The sequence below is a fragment of the Heliconius melpomene genome, chromosome 17, assembly GCF_056956725.1.
Source record: "Heliconius melpomene rosina isolate 202511_hmr_F chromosome 17, ASM5695672v1, whole genome shotgun sequence".
In the NCBI taxonomy this organism is placed as follows: domain Eukaryota; kingdom Metazoa; phylum Arthropoda; class Insecta; order Lepidoptera; family Nymphalidae; genus Heliconius; species Heliconius melpomene.
This window is the reverse complement of record NC_140405.1, coordinates 13183296-13205572: the sequence shown is the minus strand read 5'-3', so window position 1 is coordinate 13205572 and position 22277 is coordinate 13183296. Positions and strand designations below refer to the sequence as shown.

At 34.6% G+C, this 22277-nt stretch overlaps 2 protein-coding genes across 2 annotated transcripts; one reads left to right on the top strand and one right to left on the bottom strand.

Annotated features, from left to right (window-relative positions):
* Nucleotides 1-1885: 1885 nt before the first annotated feature.
* LOC146530397 (transferrin-like) lies at nucleotides 1886-12064 on the top strand. The gene is made up of 15 exons (XM_085200640.1): nucleotides 1886-2046; nucleotides 5087-5177; nucleotides 5528-5664; nucleotides 5910-6058; nucleotides 6209-6353; nucleotides 6589-6794; nucleotides 7052-7194; nucleotides 7414-7580; nucleotides 7732-7972; nucleotides 8191-8357; nucleotides 8607-8749; nucleotides 9283-9346; nucleotides 9834-9944; nucleotides 10243-10384; nucleotides 10825-12064. Exons 1-15 carry the CDS (start codon nucleotides 1989-1991, stop codon nucleotides 11150-11152), a joined length of 2292 nt encoding a protein of 763 aa, XP_085056766.1. The 5' UTR covers nucleotides 1886-1988; the 3' UTR covers nucleotides 11153-12064.
* Nucleotides 11663-20489, bottom strand: LOC146530396 (uncharacterized). Its single transcript, XM_085200641.1, has 9 exons — nucleotides 20374-20489; nucleotides 17469-17551; nucleotides 16755-16853; nucleotides 14441-14572; nucleotides 13798-13872; nucleotides 13359-13441; nucleotides 13067-13148; nucleotides 12690-12849; nucleotides 11663-12454 (listed from the first exon to the last, which is right to left on the bottom strand). The coding sequence occupies exons 2-8, from the start codon at nucleotides 17538-17540 to the stop codon at nucleotides 12712-12714; spliced, it is 681 nt and encodes a 226-aa protein (XP_085056767.1). The 5' UTR covers nucleotides 17541-17551; nucleotides 20374-20489; the 3' UTR covers nucleotides 11663-12454; nucleotides 12690-12711.
* Nucleotides 20490-22277: the final 1788 nt, after the last annotated feature.

Here is a 22277-nt window from a genome sequence, read left to right as displayed (position 1 = left end):
TTCCATGGAACTGCAGAAGAAAAATCGAAAGATCTTTCTCTAGTTGTGGTTGTCACTGTTAATTGTATTTCAGTCGGTTGCATATATTTGGTACTATAATCCAAGTGAAAATGTCCGTTTTTTATATAATTTTGTCATAAGTAACATGAAACATCCATTAAATTAAAATATTACGTATTTTAACACGACATCACGAAGAGTAATTAAGCTAGAAAGCTAATAAAGCTGTAGTGACACAGTGGAGTTCGAGACACGCTATGGTTGATGGAAACATGAAGTGATGATATTATTGTTATCTTCTGAATTTAAATAATCTGAAGAAAACCGAAATTCTTCTATTAATAAATAGAAAATGCTTTGAATTCTAAATAATCACAGCAACCCGCACATGTTAGGGTAGGCAGACGGAATCTGGGTACCTACCTAGTGTTAAGATACTTTCTTTCCTAAATGTGGAATAGCACTTTAAAAAAATGTAAAAAAAAACAGAACCTTTATAGGATAACTTTTTTGTCCGTCTCTCCGTCTGTCAAGACCATTTACCAGGTATCAAGCTGGAATTATTATCGAATATTTAGGTTAGGTTAGGTACACTCAACGCCGCGCTTTGCCTCTACACCAGAGCGAAGAAATGAAAATACAAATTTGAATAAATATTTCATCTCCTCGAGTGGGGATCGAACCCACAACCAGTCGGTTTTACAGTCACACTTTGTGCCCCTGCGCCACGACTGGCCTCTGGAAAAAATCTGAAAAGTGAAAATTTGGATTTGGTTTCACTCTACTTGTTTATTATGCGGGATCCAGCTTATATAAAAAGGAACTTTTTTTTTACTTTTGATACTAAATTTCGCAAAGTGACTAAACATATATTTTTTTCATAACAATAATATCATGCTTATTATTTTTAGATGTTTATATTGCTGTCATTTTCTAATAGAAATAATTAGAAAAAGACAGTATTACACTCGCATATAAGTAATATCTATGAACTAAGACAACGATAATGTCATACACCTTCAAGTTGAAATACTCAAACTGTGTGTCATACCATACATGTACGTATATTCTTAGAAAATATATTTTTTCATATTATAAGACATGATTCAGAAATAGAAAAATTGATTCATTTCCTTTCCAATCGGTGGTCACTTTTAGGATAACGTAATTCAAAAGAAAAAAACAGATCGGAAAAATATTTTACACGTAAATCTTATCTGGATGTAAATTACGAGCCAAGTTGATAAAATACTCAATACGAAAAATAGTTCTTTGAATTGTTATCTCGATAACGGGTACTGCTAATAATATGTATGATATAATTTTGTATGAAACGTACTTACATACATTACTTGCATCTATACATTAATATAGATATTTTTCTTGTTGGTTTGTTTGTTTGTGAAGAAATTAATTTAATATAATTTTTAGTTTCGATATATGAGACATAGATAAATAAACATCCATTAAAATTGCACGAGACTGGCAACACTCTTTTATATATAGATTTTTGTATGTTTGTTTGTTTGTTTAATCAATCTCATCTATAAAATTACATCTTGGAATCAAATTTTGAGCTTGAATTATATCCCAAGTCAACATATAACTCGGCATCCATATATATAGATCCCCGATTCTTTCGTCAATAAATTAGAGAATGACGCAGTACTCAACATTGAATTTGATCTTCTTTAATTTTTTTGAATGGCATGTAACATGACGGCCTTAATAATTAATTTTCTAATTTCGAACTAACGCAAGGAATTAACAATAGTTTTCCCGTAAACGTTCAGGCTAACTGAAAAATCAAACGATTATCGCCCTATGGACTTATCTCTTATCACTTATAACTTGAATTTGGAAATTGATAAGGCTATAACATACTGATAAAACACCACTATAACGAATCACTCAGGTAGTGAACGTTGTACTTAGTGATCGTTTTTAGTGTCAACTTTTAGTGTTATTTAGTGATATTACACTCAAATATGGGTTTAAAAATATATATATTCGCCCTGTTAGTGGCGAATGCGTATGGGCAATCCTGTAAGTAAATTATAATATTTTTGTTATGTAATATTCCTTTAAGTAACAAAAACCAATTGTATCGCTTTATCGATATTTTTTAAAGAGAGATGCTAAAATCGATTTTTTATTTATAATATTTTAGTATGTCTTATAATTAGCTGTACCTACTTACTATAAATGTATTGTAATAGAGCACATTATTAAGCTTATTAATTATATAGCTTATAAGTTTTTCATTATTAAACCGTCGTTTTCGTGGCGTGGCCTGTAAACGTGGCAGGTTGTAGATTTGATTCCCGCTCGAGGGACTTAAATGAATTCGTATTAGGTTGGTAAATGTTGTATGAACCAGCGATTTCGTAATAAGGCGGTGCCTAAGCTGAAGATAAGATTTATTTTATCAGTCATACATACAATAAAATGTAATTATGAACGTGGCCTAACTCAAAAAAACATAATTCGTAACCTACGAATAATATGTAAGTAAGTGTAAAGGCAACGGTTGTGATTTTGATTCCTACTCAAGTGACTAAATTAAATTCATTTCCACGCTCTGGTAACAAGACAAATTGGGCGGCGCGTAGAGAACGGAGTGTCTCAACACTATGGTCGCTTTACCCGACTGCGACAAATGACGTTCGAGCGTATTTATCTACTTCCACAGGGAGCCGGCGGAAGATGTTGAACGGAAGCATCTTAGCACTAGGTTCCCAGGTTTAGTCTGTCTCTTCTATATCCGGAATACTGATAACATAACATTTTGTATAAAATTTAAGTTTTTACTAATACTATTTTCATAATAAATATAGACATTAATATGTTGAAATCATTGCCATTTAAACATAGTTGATATAGTGAATCAGCGGCCCACCCCTTTACTGCTGTTATCACTAAATGATAACTCAACCGTTATACGATAAGCTAGATAAACTATTTATGAAACTTAGTTGGCTTGGTCACCAAGTATTATATTATAATTCCTATATCGACCACAAAAACTTAAAAAGGGAAAAAGGGAATTTTGAAAATTAATAGTATTGCGATGAACTGATTTAACTCTGTTGCCACTCGGGGAATGAATTACTTTCGTTTCACCTCTTTAGAGGACACAGCGCGGCGTTGAGTTCCGCCACTCAACACTCAATGTCTTGAAAGTTAGGCAAAAAGTGAGCAACGGAATGTCTCAATAAAAGGTTTCGTTCACCTACACTGTTATTTGCGAGATCAGCGTGAAGCTGTACAATATAATTTATATCTAACTAGTGGACCCGAACGCGGCTACGCCCGCTTGAACTATAAGAATATTTATTAAATATATTTATGAAATTATTTACAGTTTTCAATAGAGAGATGCGTTAAGCAAGCTTATTTTGGGTGACGTTTTCTAACAACAAACTTTGCAAATCGTTGCTTAGCAACGACGGTTGTTATTAACATGGCGGAATAAATTGTATGTCAAATTAATAAATATTTTAATATATTGGTATATATCGAAAATATTACAAATATGAGAAAAAAAAGTATCCTATGTTCATCCCGGGACCCTCAAACATATCTATATGAGTATTTTATCACAATTAAATTAGCGGTTTGGACCTGATTGCGTAAAAAACAGACAGACAGACCGAGTTACTTTCGAATTTATAATATAGGTATGGATAGATTGTAATTTGTATGTCAATTATAATATATTGATATAAACTGATCTACTTCAGTGATAAATAAGACATTTTGTAATAAAAGGATATAACACGATAAATGATAATTCAATTAGAAATGATGAATGATGATACGATGATTATATAACATCGGCTATCACCGCCTCTTGGTGATATCCCCATGATAAATATCAGGATCTGGGTTTTGGGGTTTTGTCGGTACACTGCTATCAGTCACTCAGTAGCAAAAAAGTTGTTAATATTAGTATATTATATTATATATACAGATTTCTACATTAAGATTTTAAAAACAAATTAAATCTGTTTCACGGCTTGGTGCCAGAGCGAAGAAATGAAAATATTAAGAAATAATAAATTATTCCCTCGAATGGGCATCGAATTCACAACCGTCGCGTTACAGTCACACCCTTGCTCCACGACGGCCTTAATCTATATAAGGTATAGCGCGCACTAGTGATTTTTGTCACCGTGACTGTTGCGTGACTGTCACCGTGTACATTACATTAAATGAACGTTGGCGCATTTGGATACGTGACAATTGGGTGACTTTTTGTCCGCGGAGGACGGCAACACGCCGGTGACGCAACTGTCACCGCGTCCATAGATTTGTATGCCCGTGCGCGCATTAGCAACTAAATGTCACCTCCCCCTTGCGGTTTCCATACTAGTCGTCTTCCGCATAAACATGAAACAGCAGCGCGTTGCATTGCAGCACAGAATTTTTATTTCAAGAATGGCGTCAAGTTCATCACCAAGGCAAAACGTGTGTTTTCATAAAGATGAAATAGACAATGACAATACTGATTGACGAAATTGAGTTGAGGCCATTGCTCTAAGACAAATGAAAAGTTGAAAGCCAATATTTTCTACATTTGCTTTTTTTTCTATTTCTTAATATAAGTGCACAGACAACCATCTCTTCGAGATCCATTTTATCAAATGTAAAAAATTTCGTCACTGTCATCCCAAGTGCGCGCAGTGGCGAAAAGTATGATGACATGTCAGTGACAAAAAATTTATTGTCACCGTGACAAAAGTTACCAGTGCGCGCTAAGCCTATTATTTTTAGTTGTTAGCATCTCTGTAGGGAGATTTTTACAAACCGCTCCCCTAGAAACTATTTAATAAATATATTTCCAATTTTCCAACTGTCATTGGGCAGTTTTTTAAAAAATAATAATTGTAGCTTATTTTCATATAATTAAAAATAATTTGTAGGATTTATTTTGAAGTAACAACAGATTCAATGTTATTTTCTTTAAAAAATGTTAAAGATTTTTAATTTAATTAACCAGCTACTGCTAGTTCGTCTCCTTTTATTGTATTATTTTCAAGAAATTTATTATTTTTCTTAAATGTCATTGTTATTATATTTCTAGATCGCGTGTGCATACCTTCCACTAGCCCAGTACTGTGTCAGAGTTTGGACAGAGATGGAAGCCAAGCTATATGCGAGTCGGTTGAATCCAAGTAAGTAATAAACACATTACCCTCTTCACATGTAGCAGTCAGATGAAAAAAACATTTAAAATCTATAAAACAATATTTATAATCTCAGAACTAATTGAATTAATAAAAGAGTTAAGAATTCGATCGTTGTCATAATCAAAATTTCAAATCATTACCAAGCTAATGATGGCTAATATTATAAGAAATCATAGCAGACTTGGATAACAACTAAAATCTTTAATTAGCTCATAAGTTCAAATGTAGTGAGAGGATCTCAGATAGTGGCGATAGGCTTTAATGTGCATTTCAAAGGGGCTTACCCTGCAGCGTAGTCCATGGAAAATTAAAAAAAATGTTCTCTTTGTCTATAGAATCGACTGTGCCATTAAATTATCCCGTGGAGCTGCTGATATTGGTGTGTTTTCTGAAGAAGAAATGGTTTTGCTGGGACAACATCAGCCAGATGTGAATCGAGTGATAGGGTCTATTAGAGATGTTTCTAGAACTGGTACGTCATAAACTCTTAGCGATGATGTAATAACTTGTTCTATGTACTAGGTCAGGCTGAGGCAATCTTTTCTCCACAATGCATTGAGTCCAATTTCAGAGACATTGTGTGTCAGGTGTCGGGACTGCTTTACCAGACGCTGTACCGCTACGCTCTACAATGGTACAATTTAAAAATGTAAAATTGATTCGCTTATTTAATAAAAGTTGATAAGGTGTAATCTGACTCTATTTTATAATTTTCAGAACCCTACGCATTCGAAGCAGTAGCAGTAGTCCCAGCAAGCCATACAGATGGACTTGAAGGCCTAAGAGGTGGTAGATACTGTCACCCGGGCTTCGACCAATCAGATCTCCGCTGGTCTCCTCGTGTATTGAAGACTTTTGAGAGAGCTGTAAGTGTTTCTTTATCATGTCGCAAGAGGATAAATGGACAACACAATTTTTTTTTGAAGTAGAGAGACGAAGAAGTCCTAAGATAAGCTTGATCAACATAGAAAAACTTAAGTTTTATAATATTATTTATAGATGTTATCCTTTAACAGGCTGCAAGAACAGACCAATGTCCAGACGCAGATCGAACTGGTAAGACTGCTGAGGAATTGGAGGTAGATTCTCTTAGCAAGTTCTTCAGCAGCGCCTGTCGTCCTGGGCCTTGGAGTGCCAATGCTAAAGTTGATGCTGATCTTAGTAAGTGATGATGTTTTTTAATTTAGTATTATTCTTCTGTTTTATTTCTGTATTTTTATTTTCGGGAATTGGCTTCCACTACATATTATAATACTTCAATAATTGGTTGGAAGTGAGGAAAAGGTATCTTAGCACAAGTTTACCCTATCCTGCTATATGTACTTAAAAATAATTAAAAAATTAAATATAATTTTATTTTAGTTTTCTCTATAAATATATATGTTTCTTTCAACAGGAAACCGCTACCCATCCCTTTGTTCACTTTGCGGAGAGAACGCGAACTGTTCAAGGTATACCATCGATATGGGGGTCAGTGTTGCCGGTGTCCAGAATGACAATAGACACATCCAAGCCCTGGAGTGTTTAAGATCTAATAACAACAATGAAAACAACAAAGTTATTGCGTATGCTGCTTGGCAACATGTGAGGGAATACTTTAATGTGAGTATATTTTTATTATATTACTAACAGTTTGTTTATAGTATGATAGGATATTCACTTACTATCCATTATCCTGGCATGGGAAGATTTTGGTTATTTTTATATTAAAATACCACCGATCAGCTTTTTCTCATGTGCATGCTTCTTTTTTTCTTCGTGTGTGTGTGTGCGTATAAATTATTTAGAATTTATTCCTTTAGATTATGTAGATTTTCAAGAACTGATTTTAGGTTCTTTATATTTTCCTTTATTTCCAGCTCCGCAACCCCCAAGAAGCGACGTCGTATGCTTTACTCTGCGAGGACGGTTCTCTCCGTGTGTTGACAGCTGAGGCCCTAGCAGCAGGTTCAGCCCCTTGTTCCTTTGTAAGACAACCCTGGGCCGGTATTGTTGCCACTACGTGAGTAATTATTACTTTTTTATTTCAAATTCAACATTTTAGTAAGCACAAAGTGCAGCGTAGAGTTCCGTTTAACACTGTTTTCGAGTAGAAAGCAGAGAACGTATGACTTCATAATAGATTTGAGGGGCAAAGCTCGTAGCTTACTTTGCCGGAAAAGAAGGGAAGGTCAATGTTTCAAGTTTTCATTCATTTATTTTTTCTTTGTATGTATAACAGATCTAGAGCATCAGAAATCTCGAATGTTCTACAACAATGGTGGCCGAATGGTGCCAATCCTGGTGGTAATTCTTGGCAAGCGTCTCTTTTCCTTGGAGTTGTCGGTGGGAATAACGCAAGGGTTATATTTGGACAAATAGATTCACCTCAGAACTATACTTTAGGAGGTAAGTTCAAAGTTCTAATATTCAAAATTACTTAGTTACGAGAAAATAAAAACATGAAATATTTCATTTACCCAAATGAGAACCCTCAACCGCCCCTGCTAAACTTTATAAACATCTACAACTAAGCTACATTAATTACTCTTTTCTACAGCTCGCAACTTTTCAAACGTGGACGCGTCATCCTCTTGCTTTTCACCTCTCCGTTGGTGTACCATCAATGCTGAAGAATACAATAAGTGTTCCTGGCTCCGTAGTGCTGCACACACGCTGGGTATCGAACCCGCTATATCCTGCCAGTCAAGGAATAATATCTTCAGTTGCTTCTCCGATATAAGTAATAATACTGCTGATTTCATAGCTGCTGCCTCCAATTATGGATATCTTACTCGGCAGTAAGTGCTATTTGGATATATATAAATTTGTATAGATTTTTCTTTTGCTTCACGCTTTTGCTTTGCGTCAAATGTAGGAAGGTAAGGAGATAAAAGAATATTACTTTTTTCTTTGATTTTCCGATTATTCGAAACCCACAACCGTCGCGATTACAATTGCCCAGCGCGTACGGCTCAGAAATTGTATTAATTAATTATTTATTTATCTATCTTTTCAGGCATTATAAGTTATCATCAGTGAAATTAGTTCAAAACTCCCAAAGCAACTCAGCTGCCTTTTCACGAGTCGTTGCCTTATTGAAGGAAAGTTCAGCTCAAGGAGAAATCACTCGATTTGAAAATTTAAGGGGCAGAAAAGCGTGTTTCCCTGAATTTGGGGGCATTTGTAAGTATTTTTATCATATATATATGTAAAGCAGGGTAGGCATAGATAGCCCGGTATTAAGACTGAAATAATACGAATGCTAAAAAAATCTTTTAGCATACCGTATATGGCAATGTAGGTAGGGGAAACCTATGATTTTGTTAATGCACTTCGTTTCACACTTTTCTTTCTCGAGTAGGAATCGAACCTACCACCGTGGCTCACAAACAAAGAAAATTTTCTAAAAATTATTAAATTTTTCCTTTCCAGCCTACGTAGCCTTCGTCCAAGCAGCTCATGAACGCGGTATAATTAGTGCCTCAGAGTGTGACTACGGGAAGGCGGTCGGCGAGTTCTTCGATAGCAGCTGTGCGCCTGGTGCTTTAGCTAATAGCCATGCTTTGGTTGAAAGTGTGAGTTATTATTTTTTTATTTTTAATCGACTTTAATTTTTTTAAAAGGAAGTCTGTCGTAACGCGGGGGCAGAAGCGTGTGAGTGTAAACACGACAGGCTATGGGTTTGATTCCCACTCGAGGAAATTGAAATATTTAAAATTTACATATCCTCGCTCTGGTAATGAGGCAAAGCGCGGCTCAATTAAGTTTCGCCATTCAATATACAATGCCTACAGAATTCGTCGGTAGAAGTTCCCCACTTCTGTGTGTATTTTCCGTCGAATCCTGGAGGCTTGTCTTAATGGGAACGGAGTGTCTTAACACTAGGTTCCTAGGTTCCCTCTGCATATCCTGCGTGAAACTAAAAAAAATCTCATTATCTTATTAATGTATTCATCACTTTTACGATCATTTTTATTGTCTACTGTAAAAAAAAATATTTTTTGCATTTAAATGGTCCTACACAGACGTCCTGTCAGTGCATACAGTTGCCTACATACATATTTAGTTTATACGATATCTAACTTTTCCTTTTGTCATTATTTTACAGACATACAACGCAACCAACTTGTGTTCTCTATGCAGACCGATAGTAGTAACAAACGAAAGTAATTGTAAGTATTTTCACGCTACAGAAACAGCAACTTTACAGACATATTAAGACATCCACAGTCCTATTTCCAAGAAATTTGCCCATTAGAAAGACAAGATGAAAATAATTTAAATAGATATAATTTTTCCCCCTAGTGGGAATTGAGGACACTACCTGCAGCGTTTAAAGCCGCACGCTTGTGCACCTTCGCCACTACGGCCTCTCTAACTACTGGGTCGAGTTGAAAACTTCTTTTCGTATTAGATAGTCCATTTGTCGAGAAACTTTATAAGATATGACGATAATCGTTATACTAACTAACCCACAGTACTTACCGTCTGAGTTACTTCCCGCACTCAAAAATATCATAGACTTAAGTCTATGATAATTTAACTTATTATTATTTTATTTGTTTTTTTTTTTCTTTAATTATTTTTAACTTTAATTAATTTCCATTTGACCACAGAATACAGTAAAAGCTATATTTTTTTTAAATATTTTTTTTTCAGTCACCTGCAGCTACGACTACACGAACATGTTCTACGGGAACAACGGCTCGGTACATTGCCTCGCGGACCCCTCAAGCGATATAGCTTTTGTGGAACTGAGAAATATTAATGGTACTTTTTTTTTTAAGTGTAATTTTAATAAAAATTAAGATATTTTTATAAAAAACCCAAACTGTGCCAATGCTTCACGACAGCATTTTATTTTTCTCCTTTTCTATATATTCCCACTCAGGAAAATTTACCTATTACTTTAATTTCTTCCTTTTTGCTAAATAAGGCAAAACGCAGCGTTGAGCTGCGCCACTCAACATGCAATGTCTGTAGAATTCAGCGGAAAGTGGGGAATGGAGTGCTTTAACATTAGGTTCCCTGCTATATGGAGAATTTTTTCATGTTTTTCCCCTTTCAGCTCATCTGCAAGCCGCCGGTCTTCAAGCGAGCCAAGTACGAGCTCTGTGCAGGAATAACACTTTGGCTGTCAGCACTGGTGTCAATGTTGATAGAAACTGCCTCTTAGCTTACGTTGTTGATTCAGAAGTTTTAGCCAGAAGGTAAATCTTTTATATCTATTACATAAATAAATTAATTGAGTAAATTAAATATGAAATATTTTCATTTCCTCGCTTTGGAAACGAGTTATTGCGGAAGAAAAAGAAAAAAAAGACAATCGGATCCGCGAGCTGAAAATTCCGTACTGGTACATGATTGTTGGTCAAATTGAAGAACAGCTTATAAAATTTAAAAAGCGAAAATTACGGGCATATGTAGGTACTTTTTTTATGTAAAGTGAACTATAAATATTAGTTAGTGCTTATTTTTTTCTGTGAAACCTGGCAGAGAAAGAGCGGCGTTAAGTTTCGCCTCTCAAAAAACTCGAAAACTTATCATTTAGTTCACTAACAACTAACACAATTCCTTCTGCCTACCCTGCAATGCAGAAAAAGTTTCACGACCTTTGTAAAATCTACTAACGCAATCCATTTCATTACAGGGGCGACCAAAACAGTTTAAACGCACTTCTCGACACTTTAGACCTCTATTTCGGTTACAACGCGGCCTCGGGAGCCCAACTGATAAACTTCGAAATGTATTCACCATTCGACGGAATAAGTGACCTATTGTTTAAAGATACGGCCGTAGGTCTCGCTGAGCCCTCAAGCGAATCTACGAATGAAGCTGCAAGGAATTATAATGATTTGTTCAAGCACCTGGAGTCCTGTACCAGCGCTGCGCCCTTGCCCGGCACAGCTAATAGGCATATATTGTCGTTTGTCACTCTGTTCATCATGATTTTTGTTACGAAATTCGTTTTGAATTAATTTTATAATTTAAATTTGTAATGCAATCTTTAGCAGTTGGATCTTAGAGTATATTTTTGAGTTTTGGTACTGTAATAGCTTCATATATAGTATTTGTTTTCATTTTGTAAAAAAAACTTTTACCGTAAATAGTTGGTAAATATTGATATTTACTAGTTAAAAAAAAAATTAACAATTGCAAAGGCTCTTAAGACAATAAACATACCATTTTCTTAAAACAATATTAAACTTTTTTTTTTATTTTGATATATTATAATAATCTTGACTATTACCTCCTGGCCTATAATTTAGAAAATAGAAGTAATTATATAGTATTATATACCATTTAGTATTGTATTAAAAACCTACTTTAATGCACGCGTAAAATGTTTATTAATAGTCTTTATTAGATTGTAAAAATTATAGACCAGGAGACAAACGTAGCAATGCATTTATATATCTTTTATTATAATATAAATATAATTATGACAATTTTTTAATCCAATTATTAGAATAGATTTAAGTTAAGAGTTTAATTTTTTTTCTTCGTGTGTATGCGATTGTATTGTAATTTATTACATTTGAGCTATGGATCGAAACTTATTTTCTTATTTTATATATATAAAACTCCGTTACTTAGTGACAGACAACGCACAGTAAGTAAGTTCCCGGAGGACTGAGAGAGGATTTCTCGAAATTACTACGGGACTTTTCATTTTTCAGGGAAAAAAAAATAATTTTTCATTTCACGTCTTAAATTGTTAATTTAATTTGATTGTAATTTTATTATTAAGTTAGTGGAAAGCAACTGAAGAGAAAAGTCACTAATAATTTTTCATATAATATAAATTTCGGTCTATAATTCACGAGCTATCATTAAAATGTATGTGTATTTTCTGTAGTTTTTAATTGAAACACGTTTTTTATAATATATGCTTTTGTTTTATTTCTGTTTACTATACTATTTTTTCAGTTTCCCGCTGCATTCAGTAGGGTAGGCAGAGGTACATTAGTGTTAAGACACTCCGTTCTCCTCCACTTTCTGCCGAATTCTTGAGGTTGTTCGTGTTGAGTGGCAGACGGATGGTGACGGACGGTGTCTTGACGGAATGAAAATAATCTATTTATATATTTCTTCTTCTTCCTATCTTAAGTTTACGAATAATAACTTCAAAAATATATAAAAATCGTTATTAAGATATTATTTCTCAACCCATCCAAGTCTTCCTCTGCCCAATACTAGCATTAACACATCGTCAGTCGCAGGTTCAATCCTGGGTGATACACGTGCCCTCCACCCACGTGATTTTGGTGTTGATGATGCTGAAAATAAATATTGAATATATTTTTATTTTGTTTGCATTGCGTGTATAAATTGACTGTATGCGTTGCCTTTGCAACGTACAGCTCGAACAACAATTTCGAAATTTTGATAAAAAAGAAATATAATAACATAAATAAAATAAAATTATTGCAAATGAGGCTGCCCTGAGTAAGTCAATTAATTTTCAATATCTACCACTTCTGGTTTCTAAAAATATATATGAAGTTAACTTACCGCCAGACTGGCGCTCCGAACGTTAGGTGTGCAAAAGAGACGCACGATACCGCCGCCGTAGGAGAGAACAGGACGACAGTACAATGTGTATGACAGCTAACGTCACGTATATGACAGTGGAATATTTGTTCAGCCATTCCGTTATTTTCTGTTGACAGTTCTGAAAAAAAAAAGCATTTTCTATAATATTCTCAAAATTTTATTTAAAAAATTGCAGAAAATGTTATTCCGATGACAAAGTTTCATTTAAATCCATTCAGTAGTTTTGCCATGAAAGTGGAACAAACATCCATCTTCACAAAATTTCACATTAATTATAACATTAGCAGGATACACAATAAGTAATTACTAACTTAGGTACTAGTGTGGGTACTTACATTTTTATAAGAAACCTCTATAGTACAATTATTGTTATAGTAAGTTTGATTACAACAAGACCACGGAAGTTCAAGTAATTTCCTGAAAATGTGAAAAAAAATCGTGAAGTTGATAATTGCTGTTTTAATATAACCTGCCTTGCCTTGCCTTCATTCGCTTAGGGCTAGGCTATACAAGCGACCAGCTAGAGGCGTCGCCTGCTTAATCCACATGATTATTTATTTATTGTATCCAACTAAACAAAATTTAGGTTTAAAAAAATAATATAAATAAAGATAAAATAAGTCTTACGTATCATTTTTATTTTCACTACAGCATTTCAATGACGTACGAATGTAATGAGAAATTATACTCGGTTGATCTTGAAGTCCTTTCTGGAAACAAAATTAGAAAACCTCAAATATTAAGTATGAGGCTGTCGGACCGTCAATGTGCTAGTTATGGGTTCGATTCTCACTCGAGAGAATAAATTATTTTCATTTTCTCCCTTTGAAGAGACAAAACGCGGCGTTAAATTCTGCCATTCAACATTTCTCGAGAACATTGCGGTGCTTGAGGTATGTGTGCTTGGTGACAGAAATTAAAGCCGCGCGTTGCCTTGCTGAAGCGAGGAAATGAAAATATTAAAATTTTCACTTCCTCCCTGCACGACAGTATCTACACTCTCCTCTCTTTTTAATTGTAAACTAAGTAGGAAGGTGAATGACATTTAAAAACGTGATCAAATTACCTCAACAATGTTAGAAGATATGTAGAACATAACAGAACATTCCAGAAGAAGTAGAAGTATCACGAGGGCTGCGTACTAGGACAAACAAGTATACAATTATTAAAATGCCTTACGAAATCTGGAATTGAAGTTACACCTCTTGTTGTTTAAATCTAGATAATTAAGTTATAAATCCGGTGATTCTGTAACTTCACGCTGTATACCGCTAGCGGGATACTCAGAGGGAACCTGGAAACCTAGTTATAAGTCGTTTCGGTTCCCCACTTTCCGTAAAGAAATTTTATGTATTTTATTCCCTCAGTGGGAATCGAACCCACAATCGTCGTTTACAATGGCACGTCTGTGCCATTGAACACTGTGCGTTCTTGTATTACTTATTCTTTTTGTCAGCTTCACGCAGTTTCCCGCATTCAGCAGGTTAGGTAGAAAGAAACTAGTGTTTCCCAATTTTTGAAACATTGCGACTACGGTGTTGAATAACGAAACTCAACGCCGTAATTTGTTTTGTTATCGGAGCGAGAAATTGAAAGTAATTCAATCCCCCAAATGGGACATAGAAGCCACAACTGTTGCGTTAAGAGTCAGACGCTTTACCAATCAATGTCAATTACTTGTGTTTTTCTGCCAATATTTTATCACTCACCATGAAGAGAAGAAATAGGGAGGCGGTAACCGCCCCATAGAGTCCCATAGCAGATATAAAGAAGAAGAATACGGAAAGAAAAGCACTAACAATACCCATTTGTAAAGTCAATGTGGTATCTGTTATTAGCATCTGTAAAGATTAAAAAAATATATTATCTGTCTTGCTTTTTTAATTATTAGAGAAACCTAGTGTATTTGTACGCCTATAATATTACGTGTTGAGTGACGTAACTCAACGCTGCGCTTAGTCTTCTCAACAGAGCTTGGCGAGGGAAATAATTCATTCTGTGAGTAGATTATTAAATATATATAAAAAAATGGATTGCGTGTGACACAAGCGGTATCGATGTGACCCAAATAGTAAATACTCACATTACTTTGTAATCGTTTAAAATTGCCTTCTATTGTTATCAGTAAGGCAATTAAACTAGGTGTAAGCTACGGTTTTGTTTGTAAATATTAGTATTTTAATATCTTTTAATGCTTTTTCCCAAATCTGGCATGGTAGGCATAGGAAATAAAAATTATGCTAGGACACACCGTTCCCTACAAACCGACCTAGTTTCGAAACTTTTGTTGTGTGTTAGAGAACAACGCCTCGACACCAAAGAGCAAAGAAATGAAAATATAAATAAGTATATATTTCATTTCCTCGAATGGGATGACCTCGATGATGGAAACCCACAAAGTCTTGTTTCATCAGACTCTTTGCGCCCCTACGGCACGGCCTCTAATTTGTTGAAATTATTTTTTTAAATTATATATTATTAAATAATACATTATAACAACATAAACTATCGTGATACTAAGTTTGCACAGATGCCGCCCAGGCAAGTATTATTAGCATTGTCTGTTACACGCGATGAATTAACTTTTAATCACGCACGGAGGGTAGTTATTTATATAAATTGTTGATGTACCCTAGATTTGTTCAGTGTTTTTTTTTCTATGTTTTAGTTTGTTTAATATCCTACTATATAGATGTATTTAATTATTTTATAGTGAGAAAATAATCTTAAAATAATCGTTTAAAGATCCTCGTAAGCCTATCGAAATCGTTCCATCCAGCCATGTAAATTAAAAATAAATATCTTTAAACAAAATATGGCCATTAAGAAAATACTGAAGAAAATGATGCCTAAATTGCCGTTATGCGAAGAGAACCAGAGGCGAAATCCTGTAGTTCTCGTTAAAAATCTTTTCCTTTTGGATAAGGTATAGTGTTGAGTGACTGACTATAAATGCGACGGTTATGGGTTCAACGTCCGGTTCCTCGCTCTAGGATCAAGACGAAGCGCGGCGTTGAATTCCGACAATGTGCTGCTTGTATCGTTGCGCCACCATGACCTGAATGGCTTACATTACTTATATATGTTGAAATTGATTCGCCATGTTGCCATGGAAAAAATAATAAATAAACGATATCTCCCCTTGGTACAAAGTTTGACCTATTTATTTTAAAACTACTATTTTTAGGTTTTTGGCTTTTAGACAGATGGAAACTGGATTACGACACTTCAGTTCTCCATTTTCCGTTAAATTCTTGATGGATTGCGTGTTCAGAGATCTCATTCAGAGATCTCACTCAGAGTTCATCTCAACGCCGCGCTTTTTTTGTTACAATAGTGAGAAAAATTAGAATATTCAATAATTCATTTCCTCGAATGAGAATCGAACAGGCAAGCGTCGCGTTTAGCCACACGCGCCACTGCGCCATGGTGGCTTCTGCGACATATACATATAGACATAATGAATTTTCTATTACACGGGCGTATCCTTGTAGGCGTAAGGCATTTTGAATATTTAAAAAGGTAATAATCCACTCAAAGCGTTACGCTAAAGTGTCCTTTAATATAGAGTGAGAGATGAATTCTTTATATTCTCTCTATTACCAACAACGTCTGTGCTAGAATAATTAACTACAGTTCATATTCAAAAGACTTTATTTTCTTCAACTTCTCGCTTGCAGGGCAGTTCTCCGCTTTTTCCAATTAGAAACATTGTGCGGGATTCAACTTCGCATTTCGTCAACCATTCAACCGATTGAGAATCTAACCTAGAACTATCTCATTCACTACCACGATAGCCTATAATATTTTTTTAATCGGACATTAGGAATTATTCTCAAAATTCCATTTCGGTGCAATTTAATTTTTAACAAAAATGTATTATTATTTATATCTATTAGTAAAGCAAACAAAAAAGAGGCCTTTGTGGCTCAGTAAACGTTTCCCCGAGATGAAGTCGAAACCACAACCGTGGTGTTACAGTCATTCACTTCTCAACGAAATTCCATTAATAAAGGAACTTACTTTTGCCGTTGGACTTCCATACATCTGTACATTAGAATGTAAGGTGCTAGGCGACACTATGATCCATAAGCTCAGAGAGAAGAATAACATACTAAAAATCTGAAAAATGAAATGAAATATCACGTTGTATCCCACACTCTGCAGTGCAGAGGGAACCTTGCCTTTCACCTTCCGTTACCTATTAAGAACAGAACTCTAAGCGTTGATACCAGAGCAAAGAAACGAAGAGATTGAAAAATATTTATTTAAGTCCCCTTAGTGGGAATTGAACCCCACAATTGTATTCCGTATTAGAAATGAACGCTATTTCTATTTACGAGTAGGTGTATTGTTGCGTATGGCGGTTGTGAATTTAATTTTCACCCAGGGAATTTTATGTTTAAAATATATTTTTTTATCATGGCACGCACTATTATTGCTATTTCATTATTTTCCTAATTTTTCGTAATAAAAATATGTCTATTACGGCAATAAAATATTTATTTCTAAACAATAACTGACTATAAACACGACAGTCGGGGGTTCGATGCCCATTCGAGTAATGATTATATTAATATATTTATTTTGTTATCACGCTCTGATAAACAAAGTACGTCGTACGCAATGTAGGGAACAGAATGTCTTTCACTCTGCCTACCGTGCTTACACGCGGGATACAGCGTGAAACTGAAAAATAAAAGACTACCTTTAAGAAATAAAAACAAAGGTACTCACTAAAGTCAATAAATTAAACAATATTACAATAAGCGCTGCAAGTTTCGAAGCTTTGCCAGTTTTTTTGCACATTTTCTATAAACCTGTAATACAGACAAATTAAATAATGTATGAGATGGGGTAATGGAATATTTAATATTTTCATTTACTCGCTCTGATAAAGCGCGGCGTTGAGTTCCGCCACTCAACACGCATGGCCTTGAGAATTCGGCAGAAAGTGGAGAGCGAGTAGAGAGGGAGGGGAAAGAAGATTCTGTATTATTAGTAAAACCGTGGAGACAGGAGTGACTTGACTCTACGTTTTTTTACACTGTATCCCGCATATAGCAGGGTAGGCAGAGGGAACCTAGTGTTAAGCCACTCCGTGTTTTATTTTCATTCCTCCGTTTGGTAATCGAACCCACAACCATTGCGTTGGCAGTAACGACGGCCGTAAAAATCAAAGAGGCGAAATTTCTATTAAAAAAAATGTTCCATAATTTTCCTTCTAGCGTGTACCGTGAGCTCCCTAAGGAGTCATGCAATGTATAATTGATATGGCTATTTCTGCGACTATTCACCCTTCCCTTTGTTCATTGCTCATATAAAAGTCAAATTGTATATTATTTAACTACCCGTTTCGACCATGTTTAGGGTTCCGTGAGGTAGGTACCTCAAAAGGAAAAACGAAACCCTTATAGGATCAATTTGTTATCTGTTTGTACGTCTATCAAAAGAATTAAGTCTCGGGATCGTGTGGATATATCGATTTGAAATTAATATCAAGTATTCGGCTCCAAGGGACCCTACCCTAGCCCTTGGAGCATAGAAAATCAAGCAATTTGACAAAAGTGAAAACTTGCAGTATCATAAAGGAAAAAATCCCAAAAGTTATTATATATAGTTATTTCGTAGAAAAAAATCATTACAAAATAATAATTGTAGTTCATTTCATACAAAATGAATGTTTACATCCGCAAGCTCCAGCCTCGGTGGGCGAGCCCAACTCGCACTTAACCAATTTTATTTATTGTACAGGTATTACGTACGGTATACAGCGTGCTATATATATATATATATATATATATATATATATACTAGTGGACCCGAACTTGAACTATACGAATATTTATTAAATGTATTTATGAAATTATTTTCAGATGCGTTAAGCAAGCTCATTTTGGGTGACGTTTTATAACAACAAACTCGCTGCAAATCGTTGCTTAGCAACGTGATTGTTGTTATTAATATGGCGCAATAAATTACATGTCAAATTAATAATTATTTTAATTATGTTCATCCCGAGACCCTCAAGTATCTCTATATGAGTATTTTATCACAATTAATTTAGCGGTTTGGCCCTGATTGCGTAAAAGACAGACAGACAGACAGAGTTACTTTCGAATTTATAATATAGGTATGGATAGCATCGATGTATTGCATGTATGAAATATGAGTCAATAGCTTGTGTACGTTTGAAATCGATTTTCTAATCTATTTATACTACCTACGTGATAAAATGATTGAATACTGCAAATTAACTATTTAAAGGCAAATTTTATAAGGAAAATTTATGATGTGAGAAAATTTCTTAATATTCTTTGTATTCACCGATGCAGGATGGGGAGCTTAGAGCAGTGCCTGGAACCTGCGAAACAAAATGTAGGTTCTTAAGACATTGCGTTTTAAGTGGCGGAATTGAGTGAGGAAATGAAAATATAATATTTCGCCCCAAATGGGGATCGAACCCACAACCATCTTTTACAGTCTGACGTCGTTCCATTGCAAAACTACAAAAATATCAATCAATAATCTTTAATTTTTTAATTATTATACAGGGGCACAAGCTTGCGACTGGAAAATGTTAGGTGTGAGTTCGATTCCCACTTTCGAGAAACTGTCAAAGTGAAGCAGGGCGTTGAGTTCCGCCACTCAATAGGCAATGCCTTGAATTCAGAAAGTGGAGAGCTAAGTGTCTTAACACTAGCCTCGCTCTGCCTACTCTCTACCGCATGCGGGATATAGCGAGAAATTAAAAAAAACATAACAGGATTTTACGTTTTACAGTCGAAATTATGGAAACAGTAACAGCAAATAAATTTATGGGCGATAAGTAGTATAATGAGGACTAGCTGCATTGTATCTCACATATAGCAGGCAGGCAGGGATGTAGTGTAGATACACTCCGCTTAACGCCGCCTTATCTGGGTATAAAAAGAAAATGAAAATAATTCATTAACCCGAGTGGGAATCGAATCCATAGCCGTGTTTACGGTCGCGTTTACAGTCCTTATTACTGCGCCACGACGACCTCGCATTTCTTTTACATATTTAAAGACCTAGACTTGAGTTAGTCACAAATTATCGCGAAGGTTAACACGTGTGTTTACAATTCGGCCTTCAACAGATCCTTGAAATGACTAGACCTTCAGAGAAATATTAAAAATTTTCAAGTAAAGTTGTAATCGCGACGGTTTTGGGTTCGATTCCGACTAAAACAACAGGTTTCCTATTTATTTTATTCATTCCTCATATAAGAAATAAAATTCATTTCACTTTTATTTATGTATTGTCGATATTGACAGGAGAATAATCAATAATTTTATTTCTTTATAATACTATGTCGTAGATTTCAATATTGTAGAAAATAGAAGGAAATGGATATTTGGATCAGAATTTTGACAGAATTACCTATTATTTAAATTGTTTGTTTAATTTCATTACCAGCACCATAATAATACCTCCACATGATTTGAACGATTACTAAAAAATATACCTACTTTTTTTTAGATAATGTATAAGAAATTGAACACAGCGGGATTTGAATCCGCGCCTTTTGTTAAGCCGTTTAGTATAAATAACAAATAGATAATTAAAATTTAAAAGCATTTTTTAACATATTTTTTTTATATATATTATCACTTACAAGATTACTTTCTCATACACGATGTTCTTAAATCACGCGGCTACATGAAAAAGTCACTCTCACAAAACTTTTTTATAACAGAATAATTATTTTTATACACGACCGTTGATTATGACAACTGAAAGCAGACTGAAAACGAACTGAAATTGATATAAATTAAGTACACATTTTTCCCCCCTTCACGCTATATCCCACATATAGCATGGTAGGTAGAGGGAACCTAGTGTCAAGACACTCCGTCCCCCCACCGCTAAATTTGAGAAACAGTACGTTTTAAGGGAAATTGACATATTTTTAATATAATTCCCTTGGATTAGGATCGAATTGGTAACCGTCGCGAATACAGTTATTTTCTATATCTGTTATCGTTTTTCTATATCTATATTTTCTTCTTAACATTAGTTAGGAAAAAAATTGAAATTTCCTGTGCACATAAGTAACTAACATATCTTTAGTTAAATAATAAAGCTCATTTTTTTTTTATTTTCTTGGGAATAATATTAGAAATAACGTTTTCTATTGCCAGACACAGCATGGTTACCCCCTAACATTCCTCAATCCTAATAAGCTATGAACCTACTAGGAGCAAATACCGATTTTCTTCACACAAGTTATTAAAAACAATAAATCAATTAATAAGTTGTTTTTCTTGTAACTGTGCTATACAATATTCGTAGGCACTTTAATTTATTAAGATTTATAGGGATAGAGGTCTGGCAGGGAGTTGAAATCATGCTAGCAATGGAATACGCTATGGCAGGTCTGGCAATGGATAACGTCATTTCTAATATGATTTCCAAGAAAAAATTAAAAAATTGAACTATATCATTCAACGAAAGTTATGTACGTACGTGAAGTAACCACCCGACCTCCATATTCCCTAATAGTACTTTAGGTGTTGGGTGCATAAGCACAGGGACTTCCAGGTTTTGTGACAACGAAGGTCTGGCTTAGTTTGGCTCTAAATCCATGAAGTCTCATATAAAATTGCTATAAGAAAAAACATTTAACGCCACCTGGTATTCATTTTTGATACTGCATAGTACCTCTTTCAAGAGGTTTTAATACAATTTTATAATTTATATCTTAATTCTGTACTAGATGGCAAAACTCAATAAATTTTAGTAAATTAAATTAATACTAATATTATAAAGTTCAAGAGTTTGTTTGGTTGAACGCACTCATCTCAGGAACTACAGGTTCAGATTGTATAATTGTAAATATTCCATTCGCCCGAGTGGAAATCGAACCCACAAATTTCTTACACATATGCAACATATACTTTTGTATACATACATACTACGGGGACCTCTAGTACAATTTTTTTAACCCCCCCTAGCTTCTAAAGTTCTTAGCCAGTTTCGAGAAAATATTTTCAACCGTTTAAAGAACATCAGTTTTTTTTTGTTCTTTACTTACCTTTTACAGCTTTTAGTGTTGGGGGTTTTATAATTATTAATTATGTTAATAAAACACTAATTAACGTCTATGGGTATCAGAAAAATACACACCAATGATTCTCACTTATCTTTATATTATATTCAATTTTATTTTTGTACTTGGGTAAATTCTTAGTAAGTGGAAAGTACGTTGCAAAGAATATTAATAAAATAAACAGTTTTTTATTGCTTCACTATCTATCTATACTTTATATCTTGCACATAGCAGGGTAGGAAGAGGGAGCCTGAGAACCTAATGTTAAGAGACTCCATCCCCACTTTTCGCTAAATTTTCGGGACATCTTTTTTTTTCTTCGTGAGGAAATCCTGTTACGGATACCGGCCCGAGTGGGGACTCAAGCCGAGTCTAAATTTTTGTACGTAAAATTTAGATAAATAACATTGTGGAACAGTTATTTTGCGGCATGGTAACTTTAAGTCCATTTCGTAAAAGACTATAGTACT